The 27,579-nt window shown below is 51.5% G+C and overlaps 1 protein-coding gene across 6 annotated transcripts in view; it reads left to right on the top strand.

Moving 5' to 3' along the window:
* The window catches only part of Cracdl (CRACD like), a 108,849-nt gene that overhangs the window by 1,123 nt on the left and 80,147 nt on the right, over nucleotides 1–27,579 (top strand). Inside the window, exon 1 of one of the 6 annotated variants that reach the window (XM_021631541.2) lies at nucleotides 184–687. The exons of 2 other annotated variants lie outside the window; for them this stretch is intronic. In XM_021631541.2, coding sequence (XP_021487216.1) covers nucleotides 632–687 — 56 coding nt within the window. In that variant the 5' untranslated portion in view covers nucleotides 184–631. Of the gene's footprint in view, nucleotides 1–183; nucleotides 688–18,992; nucleotides 19,326–27,579 lie in introns of those variants that run through there. 3 more of the 6 variants (XM_060369876.1, XM_060369878.1, XM_021631546.2) reach the window with 3 other exon arrangements.

The following is a 27,579-nucleotide window of genomic DNA, read 5'->3' as shown; positions in this document are numbered from 1 at the left end:
CCAGAAGGGATTCTGAGTTTAATCTTAGACATATTTAAATTTTGAACCAACAGACATTTGTTGAGCAGCCGTTGACTAACCGGCAGGCCTTCATTTTCAGTAGGAGGTGTACATGTGCCCAGAGCCCAAGTGGCTACCCAAATGAGCTTGCGTTTGGCTTTTGAAATGCAGGAGACCAGGAAGAAGACTGCGGTGTGACAGGACCTGTGGACTGCAGGTGGACAGTTGGCATGGGGTCAGAACTGAGCTGGAGAAATCCAAGTGCGAGGCAGGCACCTGTGTTTGCCTCTCTCTTGGGAGCCCACCTCACACCTTCCAGAACTATTTTAAAGTATGCTCCTCTTTTGGTGGGGGCTGGAACTTCCTTCCATTTACCAAAATACATAGCAACCACGAAATAGCATCTCCTCAGGCCTGGTGTTCCTTGGGAGCTCAGTCATGCAGACACACACCTGAGATGACTGAGGATTGCTGGGTGTTGGGGGTGGGGGAGCTGTCACCTCAAGAGCTCTTTGAGATTATAAAATGGTGGAGAGAAAGCTCCGTGGGGTGGCGTGAAGATGCCTGCCCTGTGCTTTGCTGGGCTGGATTCCAGGCTCAGTCCTAGAGTTGTGCAATTCCGTGCTGGAGCATGAGAGGAGACTGGGGAATCAGGAAGACCGATCCTGTCCTTTACTTACAATTAAGGTATTTTGTACATCATAGTTTCTCATATTTATTTTAATGCTTCAGAATGTTGCATGAAACATTTCTAGTAATGCGACTGTTTGTTGTTTGTTTTGTTTTTGTTTTTGTTTTTTTCCTGTAACCCCGGAGGCATCTGTCTTTGACTCACTGACGTTCTAGGTTTGCTCTGCCCTCCAGCAGCCCTTCCCCATTTATGGAATCAGTGTGGTGTCCAGTAACTGTGGCATCCTTCCGTAGCTGTGGCTCCGCCATGCTGCAGCAGCTGGCAAGCGCATGAGCTTTGGCTGGTAGGCTGTCTGCTGGGATAGTTGACCTAGGCACGTCACCGCTCAGCGGGGTTCTTTGGGCCTTATCGAATCTGCTGGTGAAGTCTACCCTGATGGAGACGTTTGTCCTTATGGAGAAGGAGAGAAATGGTGGCACTGTCTGTGTGCGCGGGCCCGCCTCCAGGCTCCTGCGCGGAGGGCCTAGGCTCCGTGGTGAGGAGTATACGAGATGGTGCTTCCTTGCATGGGATTAGAGTCCTCTATGGACAGGACTCCAGAGAGCTTCCCTCCCTCCTTCGGCCGCGAGAGAACACAGCGAGCCGCCATCTGTGAGTCAGGAAACAATTCTTGCCGGCTACCAGATCTGCCGGTGCTTGGATCTGAGACTTCCAGGGCTGCGAGCAGCGACCTTCTGTTGTTTGTAAGCCACCCCGTCTGTAGTGTTTTGTTACAGCAGTCTGAATGTTAGTGATATAGCAGCCAGCTCTCAGAGAGCTCTCAGCCACAGCGAGGGGCTGTGGGCAAAGGCGGGGCCCCTCCTGTGGGCAGAGCTTTCTGGGATGTCCTGGTAGGGCTTGGCAAGCTTGAGACGGCGTGCTCTCCCCCTGGAAGTTAGCCCAGGCAGATAGTCTTATAAATATTGTTTGTGTTGTACAGAGACCCAGAGGAAGCATCTGGGTCAGAACCGATTCATCTCTGGCGGCCCGTTTATTAGCAAGGGATACAACTTTTTTTGTGTGGACTTAATTTTGCCGTCCAGACAGAGTGCCTTGGCTTCCTTTTTGATGTACTCAGTCCTAGCTCAGGATTCTGTTTTTCTTGGGCCTAATTCAAGTGATATTTCAATCATGTGTAGCTTAAAGCAGCCCTCTTCCCGAGGCCGCCTTCAGGATCTTTCTGGTTGACGTGGTGGCTAGGCACCAGGAAAGAGCCACGGTGACATCTGGACCTGGGGTGGTTGACTCTTGTGTGTTGGTCTTCCTGCTGTTCGCCAGGGAGCCCTCCTCCTCACCCCCACAGCTCAAGCTCCATCGGTGTCCTGGCCAGAGTTTCTGCTGAGCCTTATTTAGCTGGGCCTCACTCTTGGCCTTTGCATTGGCTCTCAGAGCTCCGCCCCCTAAGGCTTCGTCAAGGTCCCTGTTGGCTGATAACCTGCCCAGGTACTGCCACACGGCTGCCATCTTTGCATTTCTGAGCAGCCCTTTCCCAAGGTTACACACAGGAGGCTGGACCAAAGCTCCCTGTGCTCGCCACCACCCCCTCCACTTTTCAGAGGTTCTGGCTGTCTTTCCCAATCTGTCTCCTCCCAGGACCAGAAGCGCTGGTCAGCACCTGTGGCCAAGAGTGTTTCTTACGTTGTTTCTTTAGTAGTTGAACACAGGCTTAGAGCAGAGCTTTCGGCTGAAGCAGCTAGGCTTTGCCAGTGGTCTGTGAAGGGAGGAGTAACATGAAGTATTCTTCTATATGAGGGCAGAGTGTTCAGACACAGCAAGGTGACTATAGGTAAAAATAGCTTAGTATTAATTTCAAATCCAAAATGAAAATATTTTGAATGTTCCCAATGCAAAGAAGTAATAAGGTTCTTAGGGTGCTGGCTACGCCAGTTGTCCTGATCTGGTCGTCACACTTTGTGGTACATGGATGGAAACATCACCATATTCCCCCGCAATATAAAACACAATCCTGTGGTAACCATTCTGCTCCGCAGTCCCTGGAGAAACTGGGTGTCCCAGTGAAGTGGTAGGGAGGAAAGGTGGAGGGAAAAAACGGAGAAACCAAGGCAAGAGTGTGCCTCCTCTTACGTGCCTTCCTGTTTCTCGGTAGATGGCATGGGTTATACACAGTTGACTTTGAAATTTCCGTGAATTAATGTGGATTCCTGTTTCTGGGGCAGCTTCATCTGGGGGCTGCTTCATCTTAAGAATGTCCAGGGGCTGCTTCATCTTAAGAATGTCCAGAGTCATGCTTGGCATCTATGATGAGATGGCAGAATGACAGAAAAGCCAGCTACCGTTGCCTCTTCTGAGGGCTTAGGGGTCCTCTAGGGAGGAAGGTGGGTGCCTAGGAAGGCTGCTTCTGTGGTCTGCTCCTGTTCGTGCTGTGTGTATTCTGGGTGTTGAAGGTGAAGCCTCTTGGAAGGGGCGAGCCTTCAGATAGACTTGGGCACCCATTCGTCTGCCAGTGATTTGCCTGGCTGCTGGGCACATCTCTTCTGCTGTTGGGAGACCTGGTACCGGCCACGGCACCTGCACGCAGGACAGGAGTACCCAGCATGCTGAGCTCTTCTTGTTCCCAAGCTGAGTGGAAATGGTGACGTCTCATCAGACCCTGTTCATGAAGCTCATCAAGTCCAGAAAGTCATTTTGACCTTTTGGGTTGGGTAGATGGTGCTGGCGACGCACCGTGATTCTGAGAACTTTTCCCCGGCAACTCTGTGTTGCCTTCAGACTGCTCTAGGACACCGTCCTGAGCTCCAGCTGCCATGTCTGCGCTCTGCAACCTTAGTGAGCTGACAGGAGATGAGGGTCAGGATCAACCACCAGCCTTAGAAACTCCGCCAGCATTCCTGAAGAGATTCCTGGGAGGAAGCAATCTGCAGGATTGTGTGTGTGTGCATGTGTGCGTGTGTGAGTGTGCATGTGTGTGTGTGTGTGTGTGTGTGTGTGTGTGTGCGCGCGCGCGCGCGCGCGCGCGCACACGCGATTAACTTTTCTGTGAAAAGAAACTAGGAAAGAGCCTTTGGGAAGGTGAGGCATAGAAAGTTACCAGTTCCTTAGGCCTTGGCCTAGCTGGGGTGTGTGGGACTAACTTTGAAATATTATGCTGCTGAAGAACTTCCAGAAATATTTGCCCTTACCTCTAAAGTATACACCCAAATATCTCACGATTCTGCTTCCAAATTCCCCTGTCTGTGGGAGGCCCCAGGACCATTAGCTGTGGTACGCAGTCTCCAAGAGACGGTAAGATTCAGCATCAGTGTGGGCCATGGAAGTGCCAAGGGGACTTTGCTTTCTCAAAGCAGGAAGTCCAGCCCAGTGAGGAGGTTAGGCTTTCGTTTCTGCACTACTGCTTAGAAGCTTGAGACCTCAGGCTCCGATGGATTAACACTCACATGCGCGTGCACGCACACACACACATTAGATATGTTAGATATGATGTGGAGGATGCCTTATTAATTATTTGTAAGTATTGACCTTAGAAGACTACAGAAGGGTAGGGTAGCTCAGCGGGTAGAAGCATCGCCCCCACGTCTGGTCCCCCGGGTTCTGACCCTGGCACCCACATGGTAGAAGGAGAGAACTGACTCCTGCTTGTCCTCTGGTCTCTACACGTGCACTCTCACATGCACACGGATGTCCACAACATAGGAAACAGAACGTTTGAATATAGAAAGAAAGAGCACAAAGCATTCAAGCGTTCTTCAGCATTTGGGGATGGGGCATTATTGAAGAAAAATGGGCGTAGCTAGAGTACACAGTGCTCCGGAGCAGAGCTGATGATGGGAGATGCCGCGAGGGCAATGGCCTTGATGCCACCTTAAAGGTCAGGGAGAAGCGAGGGGCAGAGACAGACTATGTAGGTGCCAGAAGCCCGTAGCACCTGCACACCCCATGACAGGCGCTCCATCTCCGTCTCTCTGCAGCGCGGTGCTTCCCTCCTTGATATGTGACTCCAAGGACTAGCTGTGAGGACAGACATGTTGGAGGCGTCCCCAGCCAAGAACATAGGCTTTCTGCTGAGGGGATGCAGGAGTGCTCTGTTCTCCATAGCAGACCAGAACCGTGTCATCCATGGGTGACCGGGCAGAAGGTTCTTGTAGATATAGTTGTATGTATGTGAACATTGCTCTCTGATGCCCAGCTGTCTTGGGGATATTTAGGACTCTGTGAATATTGGGAATCATTTGGGCTCCCCAAATCTTCTTATCTATGTTCTGTTTAGTATTTCTTCATCTTAAATATAGCCTACAGAATTCATGTAACACCGCTGTAGTCTTTTCCTCTTGACTCAGTGTTTTCAAGCAGTAAAACAAAGGCATATTAAAGACTGGCTTCAAGATGATTTCTCGGTGTTGTTTCCTGGATTGGGTGTATTTTTGTGAAATCATTCTCTTGTAGACAAAGGTGAGCTGAGGTGCCTGGAGCCTTGTGGGCCCAGGTGCAGGTCCGTATCGGGTTGTGGAGCCCGGTCACGCCCGTTCAGGTTTGGCTGCTGGACTTTATGCTTAGGGCCGGCTTTGGCTCTTGGCTTAGGAAAGAGAAGTGTGACAGAGACTGTGGCAGGAGCCCACTTTCACTTGTGCTGCTTTGAGTTTTGTTGAAAACTGGTCCCAACAGTTCACTGTCCTTGGCCAGGCACAGTGCCTATAGCCAGCAGGCTCAAGGGCACATGTGATAGGCACAGGGCCCACACATCCCAGGGCACAAACTAGGACCTGGAGGAGCCCTTGAGATCTGTTTGCTTCTGTGGAGCTGACATGGGGATTGCAGTGACCCACCCCAGAGCATCATGTCTAGTTTGTGTGTGCTGTTCTGGTCTGACCTTGTTTTATACCTTAGACATACATATATACATACATACATACATACATACTGTCTTACTTAGGGTTTCTATTGCTGTCTCAAAACACCATGACCAAAAAGCAAGTTATGGGGAGGAAAGAGTTTATTTGGCTTACAGTTCCACATCACAGGTCATCACTGAAGGAAGTCAGGGTAGGAGCTTACACAGGGCAGGAACCTGGAGGCAGGAGCTGATGCAGAGGCCATGAAGGGGTGCTGCTGACTGGCTTGCTCAGCCTGCCTTCTTACAGAACCCAGGACCATCAGCTTGGGGATGGCTCCACCTACCATGGGCTGGGCCTTCTTGTCAATCACTGATTAAGAAAATGCCTTATAGGCTTGCCAGCAGCCTGATCTAATGGAAGCATTTTCTCAATTAAGGTTCCTTCCTTTCAGATAACTCTAGTTTGTATGTCAGAGAGACACACACATACATACAAACATGTGTATGTGTAAATATATATGTATATATGTAATACATAAACTTTTTTTCAAAGAAATGTTTACCAGCAAACTTTTTTCTTTAGTGTGTGTGTGTATAGGTTTGTGCTTATGAGTTCAGTGCCCGTGGAAGCCAGAAGAGGGTGTCAGATTCCCTGGTGCTGGAGGGAGTCAGACTGCTGAGTTCTGACTCCCCCAGGAATCTCTTGCTGGCCTTCCCTGCGCCCACAACTTGAGACTTAGGTTATGCTAATGCCTGGGAGGTGAGGAAGGTGAAGAACAGGACTTGCTGAGGGGCCAGACTCACCCACTGAAAGTCTGAATCACGTGGCCTCACTGCTTCCCGGGCCTGTGATTCCCTCCCCATGAACTGATCATTTCCAGAGGGCCCCAAATCCACACAGCTTCGAAGAACTGTCAGGCATCACCAGAATCCCTGTTGGAAATCAGCTCCGTGAATCCCGTTGTACTTTTGGCTCCCTGTGCTTCCAGCAGGTGAGATCTCAGAAAGCATCTGGTAGCATTTGGAGGGATGAGTTACCATTCCCTGAAGCAGGGCCCTCGTTGCCGTGTTTTTGTCATGATCCTCATGAGAAAAGCCAGGCCTGAGGGATGAGGTGCTGTGGTACACGGGCCTTACGTGATACTACATTGTGGAACAGAGAGACACCAGGAGCCTCGGGGCCGGGCGAGCAGGCAGAAGGGAACAGCTCGCACTGAGCAGGGCTGACAGACAGACTGGGCTGTGCCCAGACTTGTGTTTGGCTCACAGCCACGGGACTGCTCTTGGACTGGTCTCTTCTGTGGTATCAGGCCAGATGCTGGCAGATTCAATGGCCTCCACCGTCCAGCTAACCCAGTGGTAGAAAAGGGGCAAGGATCTCCGTAACACTCAGGGCCTATCCCTCCAAGCACCTGTCTGTGCCTCACCGAAGACCAACGGATGCACGCGTGAATGCCCTGTGTAAGAAGATGCACTCATCCTTGGTGGCTGTGGCTTCTGCATCGGTGGGCTGAACCAACCGCAAATTGAAAACAGTTGAGAAAATTGTCCGTATGGAATATGCCCACCACCCTCCACTCGCAACACCCTTGTCTCTGTTCTCTAAACAATGCAGCTTATCAGCTATTTGCATAGCATTTGCATTGTGTTAGGCACTATAAGCAATCTAGAGATGATTTGAAGTGTGTGGGAGGATACCTGTAGTTCCTATGCAAATAATGCGCTATTCTTAAAGAATTCTTTCTGTTATACGTATGTGTTTACGTCTGTGTGAGTGCCTGGCACCTGTGTGCTGGTGCCCTCAGGAGAGCCACCTGATGTGGGTGCTGGGGACCAAACTGAGACCCAGCAGGCGCTAACTGCTGAGCAGTCTGTGCAGCCCTGACATTTTCTTTAAGGGTGCATTGGCTGTTTCTATCCTTGCTGTGGTCAGGTCACTGACAAGAAAGCAGAGAGGAAGGACTTTATTTCGTTTGGAAGGACAGCTCATCGCAGCAGCGTAGGCATGAGAGTCGGCAGCGTTCACGGGCACATCTCAGCCATCGAGGAAGCAAGTGAGAGAGAGCGTGCAGGAAGCAAAGCCGAGTTGTAACCCCCACCAAGGCCCGCCCTGCAGCAGGCCTCTTCAGCCAGGTCCCCTGTCCTAAAGCTCCCACGGCAGGCCCAAATGGGCCATCGCTGGGGACCAAGTATTGACATAAAGGGACACCCGGGAGACATTCTACATGAGGAGCGCAACAGAGAGACTTGAGCGTCTGCAGACTTGGGCTGCCTTGGCCATGGTCCCGGGCCCCCAGGCATTTGCGGGTCCCGTGGCACGAACGTGTTTACTGAGCAGAGGCGATGTGCTATTGTTTTGTGGGCTGCCTTTGCAGAGCGGTGTGTGTGTGGAGGTTCTCTTCCACATTGCCGGACTATTAGACACTTCTCTGCACCAGCCCCGTGGCCGGGAGAAGTTCCAACCCACGGCTTCATCTTAGGTCTTAACTTCATCATCGGAGCCTCATCTTGGACAGCTGTGTAGTTAGGCCATTTCCAACCCTTCACCCTTTAGTGAGCACAGCTGTGGATGTCCCGTGTTTGTGTTTTGCTTCTTCACAACTGTCTGGTTACTCCTGAGTGCTTAACCCTGATGTGGATTCCCTGCGCTTTCACAAGACTCTTCCTCTGCTGTGTCTGCCTGGATTCATTTCTTTTCCACACCGGGACTCTGTCCCAGGAGATGAGTGGGTACTGAGATTTCGTACGTCTTGGTTGACAGCATCTGTGTTATTTGGGATTCGGTCTTAATTAGTCTAAGCAGAAGAGGACTGAAGGCAGGAAATGCGGGGCTGACAGATTGGTGGAAGCCTGGCCCTCGGCTAGACTTCCAGGTGGAATATCAGCCTCCAGGAAGTTTTGGTGGCTTCAGGCCACATGTCTTTAGCCGTTTACCCTGGTTCCATGCAGGGCCCATCTGCTGGTCCAGGTCCAAGGAGACGTGGCCTCTGCCAGCATCTGTGGAAAGACGGGAAGCTTCCGACAGGTACCTCCTGGCAGAAGCCCTACCCAGCTTCGTTCTCCTAGAGAAGTCACACCCATGCTTCCAAGCAAGGGGAGACATGCAGATAACTCCTTCAGCCTTGGGGTTCGGGTACTTGCAAGCCACGACTTGGGAAATCAGGTCCCTAGGAACCCTGCCTTCAAGGAGAGGGCACCTAAGCTGCGAGGTGAGTGTTCTCACACTTTCTCAGCGCTGGGTGGATGCTGAGGAGCCCTCCGTGGCCAGGCGTGGGCGGGAGCAGCACTTAATTTGGTGCTATGTAAATAGCGACTTTTTTTCATGAGTCATAATTGATCAGCAGTTAGCTTATTTCTCTTTCCCCTGTTCATAGGGGCTTTTATATGCACTTGCTGTGAATTTGGGTGTTTTTGTGGTTCTCAGGAAGCGCCTTAAGTGGGGGGTTGTATTTCCCGTTGATAAGGAACAGCATGCTGAGAAGGGGTTCACGAGAGACCGTGCTTTCAGCAGCTCAGCACATTGTCAGGGGCTGGGGAGTGACGGAGACTGTGGGTGGAGGTGACCTGCCTCGGACCTGATGATGGGGCCCTTCAGCCCCCAACAACAAATGTTATTCCTCATGGAGAGACTGTTTAAATCAGCTGCTGCTCCCTGTAGTTGGTGGAAAGGGGCTGGCAGGAGGAGGCCCCTGTTCTGTGGACACGCCCTCGGTGGGCCCAGCAGGCTGTGCTTTCACTAGGTCTGTCCAGGAAGCCTGTAGTTTTGGACAAAAGGCAAACTAGTGCTGATTTGACGTTCAGCAAATGATTTGCCGTTCCTCTGTTCCTCCCTCCTTCCTTTCCTCAATTCCTACCTGCCTCTCCCCACTCTTTTCTCCCTTTCTTCTCTCCTCATTCTTTCGCTCTCCCACATCCACGCTCTCACCTCAGGTTTCTATGGCACCCTCTCTTCACAAATTTAAAGCAGGATTTGATTTCTGCATAACAGTCATTTTCCTTTAATTTGGGGGTATGCACTGATATGTTGTATGAAGTAAGCTATGAGAATTATTTTACCACCAGCAGCTGTTTTTCTCTCAATTCTTATGCAGAATGAGCCCCTTAGGGTGTGTGTGTGTGTGTGTGTGTGTGTGTGTGTGTGCGCGCGCGCGCGCGCATTTGGGGAGGGATGGAGCAGTGGAGAGGGAGAGAGGGAAAGAGGGAGAAAGGGAGGGAATGAACACTGGACATTCTGGATGCCTGGTGCCTGGTGCTCTCAAGTCATTAATAATTGGAATATGGCCTCTCCTTATTTCAAACGACTTCACCTTGACCATCTCATTTGGTTCTGACAGTCGCTCTGTGAGTTTAGAGGCTCAGGGAAGGAGAGTATCTTGGCTGGGGACCCTGAGCCAGAGGGTGGCACACTGCCTGTCTGCCAGCGTGACCCCTCTGCCCTCTCGCTGGCCACGTGCCCTGTGGGTGTTCATTTTACCACCACTGAGACAGTTTAGCTGGCTCACAGGGCATCGGGGTGGTTTTCTCTTTGGCCTTGTTTGTCGCTGTTCTGCAGAGAAGCAAACTGAAGCACAGCGTGGCCGGGGACTTCAGGGACTCCAGGGACTTATCCACGCTGTCATGAAGAACAGGGGCTGTCTTCATTCTTTCTTTTTTCTTTTTTTTTTTTTAGTTTATTTTTATTTTGAAATTTATGTGAGTGTAAGAGTGAATGCCATGTGAGTGCAGGTACCTGCAGAGGCCAGAAAAGGGCCTCAGATCCCCCGAAGCTTCCATTTCCAGCAGGTTGCACCACCTGACGTAACTATGACATAAGGTTGAGGAACCAAACTCGGCTACTCCAGAAGACCAGCAAGCGCTCTTAACCACTGAGCCATCTCTCCAGGCCCCATCTTCTTGTTTGGTCTTGAGCTCTGGACTTGGAAATGCACAGCTAGGCAATGTCCTTGTGAACGCCTCAGTGTTGTCTTCGATGTAAGCAATGGCTTGCTAGGTGTGCTGGCTGGCTGCAGCTGGACTTTGGGAAGGGCTCTTATGCTCCAGTTCCTATCGGAGCTCTTCTGTGCAGTCCATCCTGTACCAAAGCCTCAGACCGTAGTGGTGGCAGACTCCCTGCTTCTGACCCCTGGCCCCTCTCTTACCAGGAGAGCAGGACCAGGAAACTCATTGGTGAAGGCTGATCATTCCGCACCGTAGCTGGGGGCTCTTTGGGGAAGCCTGGTCTTCACCATCTTCCTCACATTCTGGTTGCTGTGATGCTTGGAGCTCTGGAGAGAAGTAGAGGCTGTACTGTGTGTGTGTGCAAATAACAGATGGGGTGATGGATATCACTGATGGGACATCGCTGTTAGGGTGACAATGTCAGTGAGGGGACATCACTGTTCGGGTGATAGGGGACACTGCTGTTAGGGTCCCTGGACAGCTGGCACTCAGAATACAGTGGGTGGCAGGCTGGCCTTGTGGGGGGGATGCCAGGCAGGGCTCTCTGCTGCAGTGTGGACAGCACTTGGAAAGTAGAGCTCCAAGTACAAAGTGCACCTCTTCCGTTCTCCAGATGTGGGGGGGTCTCCTTGCATCTGCCCTCTGCCTGAAAATTGGGAAGGGGCTAGTGTTGGCCTCTTGGGTTGTTTGGTGGATCCCTGGGGCTCTGGTGCCTGTGGCGTGGTGCTCATCCCACGCCAAACCTAGGGCGAGCGCTTGTGTGAGTCGGTTTTCCATGGATGTATCAAGCTGTTCAAGGTCAGGCACTTCCTTAAAAAAGGAGATTTCCTTAGCCTGTCATTCTGGGGCTTTAATAGTGGGGGAAATTGTCAGCAGAGGGAAAAGTTTAATGCAAGGCAGGAAGTGAGAGGGGTGGGGGAGCCAGATCTGCTTGTTTGCCTGTTTGCTGCTCATCCACTCTGATGGGACCTAGCTAGATCCCTTATGCTTTCCTAAGGTGCCCCTCCAAGGACCTAATGGTTTTCTCGTAGACTCCACTCCTTAAAGGCCCCTCCTACCTCTGTGTCACTGCACTGAGGAGCAAGTTTCCCACACACGATGCTTTGGGGACATGAAGGACACCCAAACCGCAGCGCATGATAGCGCCGTGGAGTCCTTTACCTTCTACATGGAAGAACAAAGGACGGGAACAGTGGTGGTGAGCGCGTGCTCTGCTCCATGGGTTGGGACTTAAGAAACAGAGCCGACGTACTATCCCTCTAATTAAAAACTGAGATGGTGACGGCTGTAGAGATGGCTAAGGGGTTTGGAGCAGCAGCTGCTCTTCTGGGAACCTGTGTTTCATTCCTTCATCTACATGGCCACTCCCAACCACCTGTAACTCCAGTTCTGGGAATCTAGCACCTACTTCTGGCCTTCCGCCCAGATCTGGGCACATATATGGCACCCAGACAGGCAAGGAGCATGTGGCTGGGAGACCTAACTCCATCATGGTTAGAAAGCAAAGGGAACAGGAATCCCCAAAGCCCCTTTGAGGGTGACCTGAAGATCTCCCACTGGGTGTCACCTCTTAAATGCTCTACTACTGCCCAGTACCCCCACCTTCTCCCTGGGGATCAAGTCTTTAACATCTGGAGAACGATGATCTAAAAAGTGTCAAAGGATGATGTCATACCATAGTGTTGGCCTCTGTGTGTGTGTGTGCTTGTGCACATACAGGCGGAGGCCTAAGGCTACACTGATATCTTCCTCTATCACCCTCCACTTTATTTACTGAGAAAAGGTCTCTTCCTAAACCCAAGCTTGCCGATTCCAACTATCCTAGCTATTGAGGTTGGCCTGTGTTCCGAGTGCTAGGACTAGAGAAAGCCATACTGCAGGCTCAGCCTCTACCAAAGTTCTGTTCTTTGCACTTTCGAGCTGTTTATCTTCTCAGCCGTCTCTCTAGCCCTCATGTTCAGTTTCTTAAAGGCTGACAACTCTCTCCCAAAGCTATAATTCCAGGTTTCTGTGTATGTGACAGTGAGCAATTTGGCAAACCTAAACCTTTAAATGACAGTGATTGTATTTTCATTAGGAAAGGTATCGTTAACAAAAAGACACTAAATATTGAGAGTTGCCTAGGTGATGCTGTTTTCTATTAACCCTCTCAACATCCATTGAAATATCCAGTGACAGCTGAGAAATCACTTGCCGGCATACATGACATAATATTGCTTTCATTTCAAGATAGTACTTGCATATAAGAAATTCAAATATGAGTAACTAAGGTTCTGGTTTGGAAATTTGATATTTGTAGGCTTCCAGAGAAGCAGACAGGGTAGGTTGCCTTCCATTGTTCATTTTTTCCTCCTGGGAATTTTGCCTGTAATTTCTATAGTTTCCTCCAGAAGGTGGTGTCGTCCTGCCACTTCTGCATTTGGAAATATTACCCCCAACTATGAGGTGAAGCATAGCTTTCCACTCCCTAATATTCTTTAAGATAGAAATATTATATACGTATATTGTATACATAGATAAAACCTGTGTGACTGAACAGAATAATGTCTTGAAGAAGTGACCAAACAAGAGCTCAAGTTCAAAAGAAGCAGTGGGGCTAAATTCCACTGAGCAGTCATTGCTCTGTTCTGTTTAACTCTAAATTTCATTTATTTTTAGTTTTGGGGCATTAAAAACAATCCCAAGCATTGAGCAAATACTCACTGCCAAAGAGGCTGAAGGGTCATAGCCATATGGAACATTAGCAGTGGAAGCTGACAGGCTGTCTGCATTGCTCACTCAGGGACAAAGGTGTGTCCCAAGCCCCTCTTTCCAGCTGAACCTTGTGTGAAGTTCTGGACCTCTTATGCCTATGTCTTATCTCTCAGTAGCCCTGTTTGTCAGTGAACATGAGCCTATACCAAGATCTTAGGTATAAATGTGTGTCAAGAAAATTTGAATATAAGGTACGTAAGCCACCAGAAAGTCAGACAAGAGTTTGGATACTGAGGGGTTGTGGAATCTTTCAGAGCTATGGCTGAGTGGGAGGTCATTTCATCACTGGAAGTGAGGTGTGACCTTGAAGGGGCTATCAGACCCCAGTCCCTTCCTCTGCCACACACATTGTCCCAGGGAGCACCAGGACCAGTCACCATGGCTTTGTGAGTTTACACCTTTGCTCCTTTTGAGTTGCCGTGTATCAAGTATTTGTTATAGTAAAGAAAACTGATTCATACAAGTTCCTTTAAGCAAATCTCAGCCGATGCACGAGGGCCCCTGGGAAAAATTAGTTCTCTTCAGCCCAGAACTCCTTCAGCCCACAGCCATTGGGGATCCTGGGATACACTCGGGGAATCTGTGCAAGGAGGTTCCAGGAGAGGGTACTGAGGGCTCTGGAAGATTGTGGTGACTAAGATGTAGGCAGAGCCCGTGCTTGAGCTGGGCCTTTTACTTGGGGTGTCCACAGGGTCCTGCGGGGCTCATGGCCAGGAAGGCCTACCTATGGCTAGGAAGGCACAATAGGGACCACCATCATTTTAGAGGCCCAGAAAAGGGTTTTCATTTCTGATTTTTTTTTTTCCAAATCAGAAGGAAAATATGACCTTTGGGTTAAAGAAAATGTTTTAATCTACAGTGTCAATATATTCATTCACATTAATATCTTCAATGTTAATATATTCATAACGACTCAACAGTGAAATAAGCTCAGTGTGTTGTTATTTTAATGGCGGAAGATGATCTTAGAGACAAAAATATATTGGCCCAAGAAAGCTATGGTGTCAGCGTTGGTAGGAGCGCGACAGTGGTTCTTGTGACCCAGAATCACAGAGATATGAATGTCCCGTTAGAGTGGGGCTCAGCGGGTGACTTGGCTCAGTGGGGTGCAGGCTAGAACAGGAGGGGCTGCAGGGAGCCCCCCCACAAACACACACACACACACACACACATATACATACACACACACACACACACACACACACACACACACACACACACACCCCAGAGCTCATTCTGTCAATGAAGATGTCTCTTGTTTCTGCAAGCTCAGGACCAGCTTAGGCGTCTCTGAGAAATGGATGCTTGGGAATCACAGACCTTTAGAGTTATAGATAGGCCAGAAAAGGATGGGCGTGAGGCTTCCATCTACGCTTTCTCTGCTGTCAGTGCGGCAGTCCCTCACACCCGTCTGCAGCGGGAATCACATGACACCTGACAGGAGGACTGGCCTCAGGTTTGGAGGAAGAGGGGTGGCTTTCCTGGCCCTCTGCTTGTTAGGTCTGAGTTATCAAGGCTCTGTGACCGCCTGGGCCTCGCCCTGCAGGCTGACTCAGGAGGTCTGGGCGGGGCTATGTGTGGCTAATAGGCTTTGCAAGCAAATTTTGTCATGCAGTTGGGGTGAGAGGTAGTCTTCGTCCAGGCAAGTCTGGGCCATGATCAGGTAGACTGACTTCCAGGTCCAGGCTTTCCTGGGGAGGTGAGAGCCTCGAAATGTGAGTGGCCAGCCTGACAGACACTGCCATCCTAGGCGCCCATCTCCCCAGTCTCCCTCCTTTTGAGTCCTGGAGTGAGTTGGAGGAGCTTTCTCCACCCCTGGGTGCCCTTGGCCACAGGCTCCATGAGTTTCCTGCACACTGCGGCAGCCGAAGCATGGTGCTGGGATTCCAGGCAGGGGAGGGCGAAGCTTCAGAATTGGCACTGGATGGGGACCCTTATATGCTGGACCGAGGTGCAAACCGGGCGGGGTTCCCGGACCCAGACTGGGAAAGGGGAGCATTTTCCAAGTAAGGAAGCACGGGGAACATTTGCGGTTGGCAGAGGGCTGGTGGCAGCTCGGGGTTATGTGTGGTGGATCTGTGCAGAACTAACGGCATCCTGGGTGGGGCTTGGTGGTCGGTGCCTGGGCCCTGGTTACTCACGCTCAGGAGTGTGAGGCTGAAGGTTCGTGGGCTTTGAGTCAGCCGGGACAAAGCTCTGCCTCTCGGTAGGTAAAACCCCAGGCTGCAGCCACACTAGGGAAGTGCCCGGGAGGTGACCCAGTCAGCAGAAACTTTCTGACCAGCTGGGATGAGCCAGTGAAATGCCTCTCCTCGTGGTCAGATCAAGGCTGGGACCTCTAGGAATGGGAACGGGGCTCGTAGGAAATCTGGCAGCGGCTTGAGGGACAGGATACGTTTGTGCCGGGAGCACAAAGCAGCAGTTGTCTGTGGGAGGATGTCTAGATGTTCCATCCAGGGGGAGATCAATACCACCAATATTTCTGTTTTTCTCCACTAAACTGTGCACTTAATATAATTTCCAGCCAGAACCTAGGGAGATGACCAGATATTGAAATATACATTTATTTAAAAAGAAATATATATTTATAATAATTTGAACATTGTGACATTGGGGTGAAAGTAGTACTTTTTTGGAAAATGTTAGAAACTCTGGAAGTTGTAGATTAATATACTGTTGATATGGAATCAGAACTATGCTTAAAATTTATCCCCAGGCCCTTACCTAGTTTGGCTACAGCCTAGTTTTTTACTTTACTTACTTACTTAGAGACAGGGTCCACACGGATGAAAATTTAAGTTTAAGAATGAAATAGTGAAGCATTCAAAGAAGATGTTGGTAAGTAAGCAGTTAGGAAATGAGAAGTGCCTTTCTAGACCGTAGAAGTGGGGACAGAGCCTCGAGGCTGCGGTTCTGTTTGAAGGTTTTGTGCATGTGTAAACTCTAGTATATGCACAAAGAAGGACAATGGAAGAGGAAATAAAACACTTAGATGGTGGGCCAGGAAAAATGCTCACAACGCATAAGGCAGATATGCTAACCAATATGCCAGGGTGTTCTGTTCATTTGAAACAGGGTCTTGTGTAGCCCAGGCCGGCCTTGAACTCGTAACCCTCTTGCTCCAGCCTCCCAAGCACTGAGATTACAGACCCCCACCACTCCCAAGCTGTTACTCTGAAGGGATTTCCAACCAAGACTAGGGTAAAGGACAGGAATCGGTTGACAGCAGGAGAAATGGTAACCTGTGAGGAAGTCAGTCTTAGCAGCACAGGTGCATGTAAAATCAGAGACCAGATTTGCCGTCCACATGGCAACTTTCTGGTGTTTTTTATTTGTCCGTGTGGATGATGGTGTTCCATGCAGGTGGAGGGGGGTGGCAGGACTCTTCTGGGAGTGGAGGAGTCAAGCCTCCTGCCAAGCAATTTGGCAGTCTGTCCCCAAACCTCTCAAAGATCTCCTCCCTCTGTCCTGCTGACTCTGTTTCTAGGGATTTATTCTGGGGAGACAGTTAAATTTGCAGGTAGAGAGTCCTCTGCGAGAATGTTCGCTCCAGTGTTATTTGTAAGGGGGATCCCTTGGAAACCACTGGAGTGCCCAGTCTTGGGCAGAGAGTCGCTCCTGTGTCAGATGCAGTCAAGCCCTTGGGAACACTTCTGAAAAAACAAAACAAAACAAAAAACCCCACAAAGGAATGCCATGATCTAAGGTTGGAAAGGTGGCGGGCCGGAGCTGTAGGACGGACGCCCACTCGTGCCAAGAGGCACACAGGATGTTTTTCTTTAGTTTCTGTCATTTTGTTTTGAAACAGGCTCTTTCCATGTGACCCTGGCTGCCTAGAATGTCCTAGACAGACAGACCAGGCTGATCTCGAACTCGCAGGGATCCACCTGCCTCTGCCTCCCCCAGTGCTGGGGCTACAGGCGCCACCACGCCCGGCTATTTCTTAAAGTATGCACCCATCTTGTGTGATGCTCACTGTGGAGCTCTGGCTGGCTTCCCCTGGCACTGACCCTCCTGCCTCAGCCTCCCCAGTGCTGGGACTACAGGCGTGTGCCGCCATGCCCAGCTTTCGTCAGTGGATGTTAACTGAGCAGACGATGGGGAAGGGATGCTCTTGTTCTGTTCAAGAAAGAGATGCTTTGCACAGGTGCCTTAGCTGCCTTTCCAGTCGCTGTGATAACGAGGAAGGCGAGTTATAAAAGAGAGCATTTAGCCTGGAGCTTGTGGTTTCAGAGGGTAAGAGTCTGTGATGGTATGGCAAAGGCATGATGACCAGAGCAGCTGAGAGCTCACATCCTGATCCCCAACCAGCTCCATTTTGTTGGTCCAACAAATGTCTTGATAATTAGGAAAATGCTGGTGTCCCGGGAATTTGTTCCCTTCCACTTTCCCTCTTTGGGGACCAATTCTCCTGGCCTGACAGAGATCCTGTATGGTAAGCTCACAATGCAGTCACATTGTATTGGCTCCCCAAGCTTTAATATTTGAGATGCATACATAGTCTTAAAGAGTGTCTTGATTGGGTGGAGGCTCAGCACTATGAGAGTCATTTTTAGGGAACTTAGGCTTGGCCCTGTCAGAAAGCTCTGCCGAAAGAGCCAAGCCTGTCACCGCACGTCAGTGCTGACATTCAGATACCACTGTTGTCCTTACTCAGCACCTAAAATGGCTGACAGTTTCTCCCTTGCTTGGCATCCCATCTGTGGATCTGTGACAGTTTGAATGAAAATGCCCCCCTAGGCCCATAGGAGGCACTAGTGGAAGGTGTGGCCTCGCTGAAGGAAGTGTGTCACTGAGGGTGGGCTTTGAGGTTTCAGATGCTCAAGCCACGCCCAGTGTCATTCTCGCTTCCTGCTGATCTAGATGTAGAACCCTGAACTCCTCCAGCACCATGTCTGCCTGCCCGCCGCCATGGTGATAATGGACTAAAGCGCTGAACCTGTAAGCTAGCCCCAATTAAACATTTTCCTTATTAAAAGTTGCTATGGTTGCTGTTGTCCCTTCACAGCAATAGAGTCCCTAGGACACCATTTCTGTGCCGAGCAGTCCTCCTTGCTCTCTGTCCCTGACACTGGCAGCTCTGCTCTCCACCTGTCAGAGCTGATGGTCTACATCCCCGTGCTCTCTGGTCATTCTCCTAAGATCTCCCCACCTTTTTGACTACCAGGAATCTAAGCAGCAAAGGCAGGGCTCCAGATGCCTCCAACCCCTAGACCAGTCCCCTGGCATCCTGGTGCTGTGACCAGAACAGCTGGCTGTGGCATGTTCCCACTCAGCCATCTCTGGAGGGAGGGGGGGAGTCCCGGAAGGTACCCCTTGAGTTTTCAGAAATGACACTGTGTTGGCTGTCTGTCGAACGTGGCTACCAGGGCCCAGTGCGGGGACTTGGCTGCTGCAGAGAAGGGGCGGCCAGGGGTGGGTCTCCTGTCCTCTGTAGCCATTGTCTCAGCCCAGGCGTCCTGAGCTATGGCATGGCCTGGCCTTTCCTTACTACTCCATGCAGTATCTTGAAGGCCTCATGCCACCGCTTTTCCCCAGCCAGTCATGCTGGCAGAGATGCATACTGCTAAAACTGTTGCTAATGGTGTTCTGGGGTGTCTGCTCTGGATAGACCTTTAGCCCTGAACCGCACGGCCTCCTGCTGACTAGCCCTCTGAGGGCTAAGATCTTGCCCAGAGAGGAGCCTTCTCTTTGTTCCTTCCCGGGTATCCTAGAGTCCTAGCGATGCTGTGTGAAGCAGACAATGGCCCAAGGGAGGCTGGCTGCTGGCAGCACCGCCTTGCATTGCCTCCCAGCTCAGGTTCTGCTCCTTTTGGCAGAGACATTGAGGGAGGAGCCTGTGTGTGTTACAGGAGTCAGCACTGTTGCCTGGGAAGGGATGGGCGGGACCGGTGCTCCCTTTTCTCCCCAGAGGCTCGAGTTTGAGGAAAGTCCCCTCGGAAGAGCCTGCCTTACAGCGGATGGAAGCAAACAGTAAGCCTGCCTGGCCCCTGTCCAGCCATGGAACCTGAGAGCCACCATTGGCGGTGACAGGACACGGGTTATGTAACCTGAGGGCCGTAGTGAGGTGAGCTGAAGAGCTGGGGGAGCGGAGCCTGTGCAATTCAGGAAGCTCCTGGGGGCTCTGGCCACCTGGTCCCTCATGTGGCAGCTGCCCTTTGGCCTGCCTCACAGGTGGGTGGAGCATAGGACGTGAGCTGGAGTTGGGGACATCTCTGGAGCTAGGGGAGTGCCTAGGGGTGGGCATCCGGGTTTCTCAGAGGCCCTTTCCTGTAGGTGAAGATACTCAGGTGGGCGGTTACATGCGTTTATCCACAGCCCCCCTCAGCCCCCCTCCCCCACTACACATTGGCACGATGTCTCGATGTCTCCATCTCCCTGGAAACCTGCTCTGGGATGCTTAGCCTTGGGTGCAGACATAGAGGCTGGCTCGGTGGATTCCGATGTGTTTTTTCTTTGCATAGGCTAGGATGCAGCTTGGTGCTCGAGGCACAGAGGAGGCCTGCTGTTTGGGCAGTGAGGGCGTTCCCCAATATAATCCCTGGGCTCTTGGAGGCTCTCCTTTCTCCCCTGTGGCCTGGCTCCTGATAAGAGCGGAGCTCGTGGGTCACGTGGTGATGGAAGACTATGGTCCAGAGAAGACTGCTGGCCCTGGGGGGGAGGGCAGGCTGTGCCATCCTCAGTGGAAAGGAAGCTCGGGAGTCTAGGATGCTTCTCACTAGGCCCCAGTCCCCCTCGCACCCTATTACATTACTGTGGTTACACAGGCTCACTGGTTGAAGGCCAGGGCTTCTCTGTCACATAGTTTATTTACTTTCTCTACAGTCATCACTGTAAGCATTGCCCGGTGACTTACTGAGATTATCACGAGGCTTGGTGTATATAAGTAACTTGGCCTGTTTGTAAAGGTTGTCTGCTCTGGCCATGCTCTCCATGGCCTCTTAAAGACAGAGACTGCCCTTCAGTGGAGGTATGATCCTTAGGGACTGAGGGACAAGCTGGTGAGGTACTACCGGCCAGGCCATGTGCTCCTTACCTGTGTCCTTCCTTCAGCCCTACCTCCTCAGAGGCAGCTCCACGAACCTTTCAGAACCTGGCCGTGTTCATGGCTAGCCACCTTTAATACCCTCCTACCCACGGGTCCAGCCTTGAGTCCCCCTGTTGTCCAAATAGAAGCCCAGGCCTCGCCACTGTGTCCTTCCTGTCCTGAGGGTCTGCTGACCCAGCTGACTGTGCACAGACCACCTTGAGGGAGTTCCGCTGGGCTCTCTTCCCTCTGTCACCTCCTGGACAGAAGCGATGGTTCCTGCTCTGGTCTCCTCTAGCGCTCCATGCTCACCTATTTATTACAGGGGGATTAAGAGATGTCTCCGCCCACCGGCAGTCTGAGCTTCTTGGCGTCCATGGCTTGGATTCTAAAGACACGGGGAAGATTAGCCTGTCACAGGTGCTCGGACAGCAGTGTTTGGGCCATGCTGGTGGGGACTGTTAAGTGCCTGTAATCTCCGGTTTTGGTGTAATGCTTTCAGTGTTCGAGAACTTTGTCAGCACTGGAGGGTTTTACCGCATACTGAAGTGGGTCTTGGTCATGAAGAGCAATCCCGGGTTTAACACTGAACTCCACGGTGAAGCTGGTGCCTGTGCAACTTACGGCGCCCATCATTTAGGGCGAGATTCGGTGAAGGGAGTTGACTGGATCCCTGCGGGCCCGAGCTTGTCGCCGCAGCTGCCACCCGGTGCCCAGCAGGTGCCTGCAGCCTCTCTCCTCGCTTCTGGGCACCTCGGCATGAGTCAGAGCGTGTGCAGCGTGGGCTGGCAAGGGTGGCAGGGAGCCCAGAATTAGCTCAGCTGTGCTTTAGGGGGGCTGTGGTGGGGAGGGCAAGACTGTGCCAGGCAGCCACCACAAACCGCAGAGAGGGCCGTATCTCAGGACCCACCACAGGCGTCAGGGTGAGGAGAAAGCCTGTTGGGTCCTGACACGTGTCCAGCTAGATGAGCAGGTTGAAGGGTGGGTTGTCCGTACCCACAGCTAGTGTGACTGGCACACTGAAGGTGAATGTGGGTGCAGGACAGACATGGCCACGTCACTCCAGGATGAGCAGCAGGCAGGCATGGTGATCTCCATGCTTGCTGGTCATGGTCTGGCCAGGTAGGGCAGCTCAGTGCTTAGGCATGGCACATCAGGCAGATGAAGTGTATAAGTATACCTGAGCGGAGCCAAAGAGATGGCTTGGGGCCCCCTCTCCGTGGCATTCTTCTTGCTCTTTGTAAACCGCCGCTTTGTTAAAATGAGACTATCATCAGCACGCAACTTTGCCACATTGCCTTTTCCTGCTTGCCCCAGTCGTCAGTGCAGGTGTGTTGCTGAAAATGCCAGTGGGTGTGAGCAGAGAAAACAGGGAGACGGAGCTTGTCATTCTGCCCGTGGTCAGGACAGAACACAAGGGCACGTCCTTGCCCTTGGGGCATGGAGGGGCTGACCGGGCTCTCATGAAGCCACTGACCGCATCAGCCGAAGGGGCAGTGAATTGTTAGGCTGCGGGTGTGTCGGCAGTTTTGAAGATCCTGGCTTGCAGGAGGGATGTGTGGGGTTGCCTTTGCGGGTTTCCTGTTGCCAGGCGCAGCTCGCAGGGGCAGCGTGAGCCGTGCTGCTGTGTGGTTAGGCATGTGCGCGGAACAGGCTTGGAAGACCTCCAGAGGTCCTCTGTATTCAGCCCTGTGGCGGTAGCGGTGACCTGTGCCTTCGCACCCCAGGTGGCTGTGGTGACCGTCAGGAGGCCAATGAGCTGGCTCCGCTGTCACTGAGTGAGCCGACAGAGAGCTTGCAAGGGTCTGCGCTGTGGGTGCCGTGTCTTCCCGGTGGGGAGCTGGTACCCCAGATTAGACCTGGTCTTCGTTGGTCTGAGGGCGTCGGGAGTGTCAGGTGCAGTGGACCCAGCACGTGGAGTGAGAATTCTTTCCTCGTGCATGAGCCTTGCACAGGGGGTGCCATCTCTGCACGCACAGGCTTTTGTAAGTACCAGACCTCCCACCCTTTCACACTCTCTGCTGGTGCCCAGGCCCGGCCCTGGGGAGCTTTGTTTCTAGAGTCTCATGAGCCTTCCTTTGTGCACATTTGGTTCTTTTCAAAATACAGCATGTACTCGACAGCCCTGTTGGGGCCCCGGCTGTACCGGGAGGTGGGCAGGGCCGTGAGGCTCAGAGAGTGGGAGGCGCCGGCAAGCACTGTGAACGCGCTGGTGGCACGCTGGCGCTCTCGCCTCAGTGCTCAGCTCAGGTGCCTGCGGCCCACACCTTCTCGGCCTTCCTGGAAAGCCAAAGGTGTCTTAGCATTTTCTTCCCCCCTTTATTTTACATTGCTATATCATATAATAATTATCATTATCATTACTTTATTATTATTATTTGCTGTGCCGTGGATCGAGGCCGGGCACACGCCGTGCAGGTGTGGACCACTGAGCTTCATACCCAGCCCTTTTCAGCTTCCATCGTCTCGTGTTCTCTCTGCACAGCAAGCTTATTAGAACTAAGAGGCAGTTCTGGGGGAACTTTGGGCTAAATGCGTCCCTGCACCAGCCTGTTCGCTCCTCCAGGGGGAACAGACCCACTCAGCAGGTGAAGGGACAGCAAGAGCATGCGGAAGGGAGCGGACTTCGTAACCATGTCCCTTTTCGCCTCTAGGCCAGTGGTTCTTAACCTCACGGGGGCACCTAAGGCCGTCAGAAATATCAGATATTTACATCAGGATTCCCAACAGCAGCAAAATTACAGTCATGAAGTGGCAATGAAAATACTTACGTTTGGGGGTCGCCAGGACACGGAGAACCGTATTAAAGGGTCACAGCGTAAGGAAGGTTGAGAACCACTGCTCTAGGCTGTTCAGGACAACGGGAGAGAGAAAATGCCAGTACAGGGGACAGCGTCGCTGCCTGCTCAGAGGCTCTGAGGAAGAAGAAGGTCGAGAAGGCAGACAAAAGACAGCAGTTCCCTCCCTCGGAATTCCTTTGCCCCCTCGCCCCAGCTGTGTAGCTCTGCCACCATTCATTTCATTGCTGCTTCCCTGGCCTTAACACTAGCCCTTTGCCCTTCTCTCCCCCTGCTGATCTGGGTGCCTGGGACACGCTCTGAGTTGACAGGTGGAGAGAGGGAACCAGAGAGCAACGTGGCAGGAGGCCCGGGCGTGCACACAGATGGAGTGTTCGGTGCCAGGCCGTGGGTCCCCAGGAAGGCCGGCTGGGTGGAGTCAGGTTTCCTGATGCCTTAGAGCAGGCAGGTAGGTCAAGCAGGAATGTGGTGGAGCGGGGAATGGCCATTCCCTGGCCCGTGTTTGTTTCAGCCCTGTGCCTGACAGCTCCCATTGTCTCATGAGCAGGGTTTCATGGCAGCCCTGCTTACTTAGGGCCTCATGACACGGAAACAGAACCTCTTCCAGGCCTCTGAAATAATCACAGCTGCTTTCTCGGGCACGTAATAGGATTGTTCCGCCCTTGCTCACTCCTTCCACAGTAGGGCAGTTACACCTCAATGCTGGTACCTGTAACCAGAAGAAAAGTGAACCAAAATGAAATAATCTGTATAAGTAAATAACCCTCTCGGCAGACCCAGGGACTGTAATGCAAATGGCAGAGGAAACTCAAGAGTCTGTTGTCTGTTGCTGCTGTGCAGGGCTCATGAGTTTCACAGTGTCCATATAAGTCTCACCCAGAGACTGCCCGAAAGCTGCCTGCAAGCTCTCTGCGTCTTTACCCAGCTCCTGGCGTGAGTCTTTAAATAGGGTCTGTTCATACCCCTCCAGTCCCCTTGTGTTTACACAAAGCCATTAGAGCCTGTGGGCTTTTCCTGCATTTTCTTACATGTTCTCTCTGAACCTTTAGGATATTCTGAACAGTTAGAAAAAATAAATCTAGGTCCTTTATCTGTGCCAAGAGAAAGTGGCAAAGCGTTAGCGAAGTTCACCGTGGAAACCCAGAGGCGCAGTCCACTTCTCCACGGCAGCCTTTGGTAAGTTCCCGGTGTCACTGAGCTGCAGTCGGAGGCCACAGCAGGCAGAGAAAGGTCACTGGAACGTAAGCTATACCCAAGAACCCAGAGCCCTGGTCTCCTGCGCAGGGCAAGCAGCAGCTTGTACCAGGGTTAGGACGGGGCAGCCCAGTGAGGTCCTTATCTGCCTGATAGGCCTTCACGGGGACAGGGGAAGTTTAGCTTTTTACCGGGGCTGATAAAATGTGTTCACTGCTGAGCTGTTAAGTTTGCAAGCAACCCAAGGATTGTGGGGTAAGCGGTGCCGCGGGAGCCGGGTATCTAAGGACTGCCTGCCCCTTTTCTGTCTAGACCCCATCTTGTGTGCCAAGGAGAACCCTGTGTCAGAAAGTCACTTTCGCTGGGAGGTGAACATGTGTCAGGCGGCTTTCCTGAGATCGTCAGCCTCTGAAGTGGTTCCTTTTGACTCACCTTTGGAGGTGTCAGACCCCAGAAGCCCTGGGTCAGCCAGCACACAATGGTGGAAGTGCATGCAAGGCAGAGAAAACCCATCTCATGGTTGAGTGGAAAAGAGTCAGGAAGACACTGGAGTCCCAGGGTCCCACCAAGAGCATCCCTCCAGACACCTACCCTCAAGGCTTCACCTTTTACAGTTTCTGCAGCCTCCTACCCGTGCCAAGCTGGGGACCAGGCCTTTAACACGGCTTGGTTAAGGTGGTGGTGGTCTTAAGGAGGCATTTAATATCTAAACGGTAGCAACTTAGGTCTGCATTTGCTGACAGAACAGACCCATTCCTGACCCATAGCTGAGGACTTGCTGTCTGAGGGCCTGAGGGTGCTTCCTTCAAGCACACATTTGTCTGTCCTACAGATGGGATTCCGATGGAGATGGCCAGTCAGTCCAATGGTCACAGCTTTGAACAGGGAAAGGGGCTTTAGGGATTGCCTCTGCTGGGGTTTTCATCTGCGTGTTCAAAGCTGGCTGCCTCTGCCTGCGATCACAGAGGCAGGCAGGCCTCATGGCTTTTATCTGAAGGCACACATTTTACTCCCGGTGCCTACCACACTGGCAGAGATGGTTAGCGGGTATCGCAATGTCAGCATTTTCCTGCTTCAAGAAAATTTCTCTGTAAGTTTTTTGGGTTTTTTTTGTTTTGTTTTGTTTTGTTTTAACTTGAGGTCTAGGGAGTGTAGTTCATTTTGTAATCTCTTCTACACAGCATGGAGAGTTTCCTTCTAAAACTAATCAGATTCCCAGTCCCAGACCTGATGGAGCAGTCAGTGTTGGGTTTGCTTTCTCTTCTTGAGAAGCTAGACCTACGATATGAAGCAACTGCTTTCAGGAAGGGGACACTACCTGCTCAGGTGTTGGAGAGAAGTGGAGATCCGCATCTGCTCTGCCGTTGTCTGAGGCTGCCTTCTGAACCACGGCGCAGGGGCGCAGAGCCCGGGGCAGAACCGGGCGCCTTGAGGTCGTTAGCTTCCATGTGATCACCTAGAATGGTGCTGGAGAGGGGGTGGTGCTGAACAGAGAAGGCAAGCTGGGGATCTTTGAACTGTCGCCGCAGAGCGGGGTCAGCACCAAGCTGTGTGCGCACCGAGGCTGGACCAGGAACAGCTGCTGGGAACAGCGGAAGGGAACAGTGAACTGACGGAGTATCTGGAAATGGCAGAACCCGCTGCTGGAGGAGAGCGTAGGTGTACTCTTGAACACCTACCTGGAACCACGGAAAGGCTCTACCCAAGGAGACGGCAAGGAAAGTTTCGGAGCTCCCATACAAAACCTAAACACAGAGCTGTATTAGGCCTCTAAGGTCCTTGGCAGTCAACTGGATATGCCCAGTGAAACTCAACATTCTTTAAGCAAAGCATTATCTGTACCTGCCATACAGTAAACTAATCATGAGGACAAGGTGGGCAGTAGCCAAAGAAAATGAGGACGAGAAAGCCAAAATGGTGAAGGAACAGTTAGGAAGTAACTCAGAATGCAATTGTGAATCTTATTCAAGGCCCCCGTGGCTCTTTTCCTCTCTCGAGCACCCAGCTGGGTCTGGCCTCTTTGTTCTCCCTACTGCTCTGCTGTTTCTAGGCTTCGGGGTCTGCCGGGCCTTAGGCCTGCATGCTCTTCTCTGACCAATAACAGGGCTCCCCCTCCTACTCAGGCTGTACTCAACCTGTTGCCTTCTTAGGGAAGACCATGCAGTGTCCATCATGACATTGCTCACAAAGCGTCCTCCCTCCTGAATGCTGTCACATGAGTTCTGCCTGGTGATACAAATCAATGGCACAGCAACTCAAACATAGTCAGCTGCTTGCCTAGAGGTCCCCAGTGAGCTGAGACTGGAGTTCTGGCTCTCTGTCCTACAGCATGAGGAGAAACAGGCCTTATTTTCCACACGACACCTGCTTTCTTCTTGCTTTGGAAGTTTGGGGTGGTTTTTTTTGTCTCTCTGTGTGTGTGTGTGTGTGTGTGTGTGTGTGTGTGTGTTAGACAAGTGCTCCACCGCTGAGCTCCCCTCCAGACTTTGCTTTTTAAAACTTTACCACCTCTCGACAGATCGTATATCTGTTTTTGTCCCTCTCCATCTTCAGAACAAGAGAACTAGGGTTTGTCTTTGGTTGGTGGTCAGCACTAAATCTTCGTTGCCTGTGGCTGTGTCTGGAACCTAGGGGTGGCCAATAAGTACTTGTTTCATAAGTGAGTGAAACGAAAATGTAGTGCCCCAGGGGAGAGACTCTGAGGATAAACACACTGAAATGAAAGTGCTCAGCGTGGCAGGCTTCGGGACTGCTTTACCCTATTTTGAAAATCTGTGCAATTTTACTGTGAAGGAAAATTTTCAGTTAAAAGATTTTGAGGGGCTGAAGAGATAGCTCAGAGATGAAGAGCTTGTAGAAGGCCTGAGTTTGGTTCCCAGAACCCATGTGGGGGTGTCCTAGAACCAACGGTGATGCTGGCTCTAGAGAATCTGGCGCCCTCTTCTGGTCTCCATTTATACTTGCACTTACATGCACACAATTTTAAAACATTTGATGTTGTTGGGACAGTGGCGTAGTGCTTGCTTAATATACGCAAGTCTCTGGGGCTGACCCCCGGATCCCCTAAATAAAAGAAGGAATCTGATCTTGTGTTGAACTGCTAGGCAGCACAAGGCGAGCCTGTCTGATTGCCACACAGGTGTCCACTACTGGCAGGACGGTGGGCATGGCATCTTTATGCAAAATGCCTTTCTAGACTTTGCCACGTGGGACCCGTACATGGCCCGGTGACGTAAGTCACTGTGCAAAGCTACACAGACAGGCTAAAGCCAGGAATGCTATCTTGCCGGGCTGTTGTGTCATGAGAAGTAAGTCCTGTCAGGGAGGTTTTTATTATTTTTTTATTTTTTTCCATGGGCCCTGTGGCAAGGCAGTCCTTGGAGTCTGGTTTATAAGGTTAAATGTGTTT

This window comes from Meriones unguiculatus, chromosome 16, assembly GCF_030254825.1.
Source record: "Meriones unguiculatus strain TT.TT164.6M chromosome 16, Bangor_MerUng_6.1, whole genome shotgun sequence".
Classification (NCBI taxonomy): Eukaryota; Metazoa; Chordata; class Mammalia; order Rodentia; family Muridae; genus Meriones; species Meriones unguiculatus.
Note: the sequence above shows the minus strand (reverse complement) of the source record. Positions and strands in the feature narration are given on the sequence as shown.